Genomic DNA, 1,874 nt, shown 5'->3' with positions numbered 1-1,874 from the left:
GGACAAGAAGTTGTGCAGCATGCTCTGTTAGGAAGGGCCTGATCTCTCTGATGTTGTGTAATGCAAACCTGCATGATCATGCTGTCCTTGCATTGTGGTCACTTCTGGTCATCAAACATTACTCCAAGATGGTAGAAATGAAAAATAGAACTGTATGTCATCAGCATAGGTAGGAGAAACCATGGAGGGGTCCAAGAACTGATAATAAGTAGTATTTGCCGTATTTTGTATTGTAGAGTAACCCTCTTACATGTGTAAATATAAAGAACATTTTGATTTTCAATTTCATGACCCCTTTAAGTTGTTCAGATGCTTACCAGAGTAACTGCCTAAATGTCTTGGGTGTGATGTCTTTGTTTTGTGATTCTGTAGGTTCTCTGGATAATGGCCAGTCAGTCCACATGCGTGTACTCCAGACCATCTACAGGAAATTGACCTGCACTCGAGCTGACTGCCCTCGCTATGGACCACACTGGGAGAACGTGGGCTTTCAAGGTACCTCAAATAAGCACCTATGCGTAAAATGTCTAATCAAAACAAAAAAATCAGTAATTAATTGATTATTTTCATGATGTCATGAAATACAAGTCACCCGTTTGTAATATTTGTTATACTTCCAGGTGCAGACCCTGCTACAGATCTGAGGGGAACTGGTTTTCTGGGCCTGATGCACACGCTCTACTTCGTCATGGACCCAGAGATTCTACCACTTGCTAGAGAAATCTACAAACTCTCTCAGCATCCAGTCCAGGTGATGCAAAACACAGTCAAATATATACTTGCTACAACCTTATCAAAGACAATAAAAACACTCGTTTTCATTTTTAACACATGCAGAATTTTCCCTTCTGTGTGATGTCAATCAACATGACGCGAATTGCCCTGCATGCTCTTAGGGAGGAAGTGCTGTCCAAGTAAGTCATTTCACACTGCAGGAAGCTGAAGTTTTTTAACATTAACTGGTGTTTATTTTGTACAGGATTAATTACATACTGTCAAGCTTTGAAATTATTTGGCTGTGTTTGCCCTCAGTCTGAGATATCCGCAGTAACCTTTCATAATCTCTGCAGTTGTTTCCATGGCAATAAAACATTTTGTTGCTTTGTGATGTCACATAGGGAGTGTAACCGAAGGCAACAGGTCGTGGCAGTGCTGAATGATTTTTATGTTGCAATGTTCCTGCACCTCTATCAGCTGTGGAAGAGCCAGCAGAAAACCATCTCTGACTCTGGCTATGTACTCAAAGGTGACATTTCCGTTACAAATTAACAGTGTTGTATTTGTGCATGGTATTGTTTAGTGACTTTCAGCATTGATTTGAATTGACACTGTCATTTGGTCAAAATCATTTGAAGGTGCCATAATTTACTTTTATTTTTACCCTTAAAGTCCATTTAATGCTAGTAAAGGTTTGCAGCAAAAAGCACTTTCCACTCACAATGACCCTTAAAATGAAACAAGCTGTTTTTGCAACTGTACCTTTAAGAGTTTTAGATGTAAATGCCCTCTATTCTGATTGGGTAGCTTCCACACTGTCATTTATTAGTGTAATAGTTGCTATATACTGAATAGATGTTGAGATTAGGAATGTGAATCTTTGGTTAGACAGCTAATCGATTCAATTCATGAATCAGAGGTTTTTGATTCAGGAATATGTTTTGGAATTTCAGAGCATTTAGATTTTTGTTGGAACAATTTTTGCTGGAAATAAGGTTGTTATGGTAAGGTTGTAACTTTAGATGCCAGTGAAATTTCACAATTCTTGCTAACAATTTTGATACCACAGCAAAAGCTAATACTAACTTAATGTAAGTAAACACAAACAGTAATAAAATAACAAGAAAACAAATTAAAACAAATAGAATGAAGCAAAA

General features: G+C 37.8%; 1 protein-coding gene across 1 annotated transcript in view; it reads left to right on the top strand.

Annotated features, from left to right (window-relative positions):
* The first annotated feature begins 250 nt into the window (after positions 1-250).
* LOC107548250 (ELMO domain-containing protein 3-like) overlaps positions 251-1,874 on the top strand; it is a 2,851-nt gene continuing 1,227 nt past the window's right edge. Inside the window, exons 1-5 of the mRNA XM_016228884.1 lie at positions 251-254; positions 373-495; positions 621-751; positions 838-914; positions 1,119-1,246. Coding sequence (XP_016084370.1) covers positions 251-254; positions 373-495; positions 621-751; positions 838-914; positions 1,119-1,246 — 463 coding nt within the window. The remainder of the gene's footprint in view (positions 255-372; positions 496-620; positions 752-837; positions 915-1,118; positions 1,247-1,874) is intronic.

Source organism: Sinocyclocheilus grahami, unplaced genomic scaffold (genome assembly GCF_001515645.1).
Source record: "Sinocyclocheilus grahami isolate Dianchi unplaced genomic scaffold, SAMN03320097.WGS_v1.1 scaffold345.1, whole genome shotgun sequence".
Taxonomy (NCBI): Eukaryota; Metazoa; Chordata; class Actinopteri; order Cypriniformes; family Cyprinidae; genus Sinocyclocheilus; species Sinocyclocheilus grahami.
The sequence above is the reverse complement of the archived record's forward strand: the minus strand, read 5'-3'. Positions and strand labels throughout refer to the sequence as shown.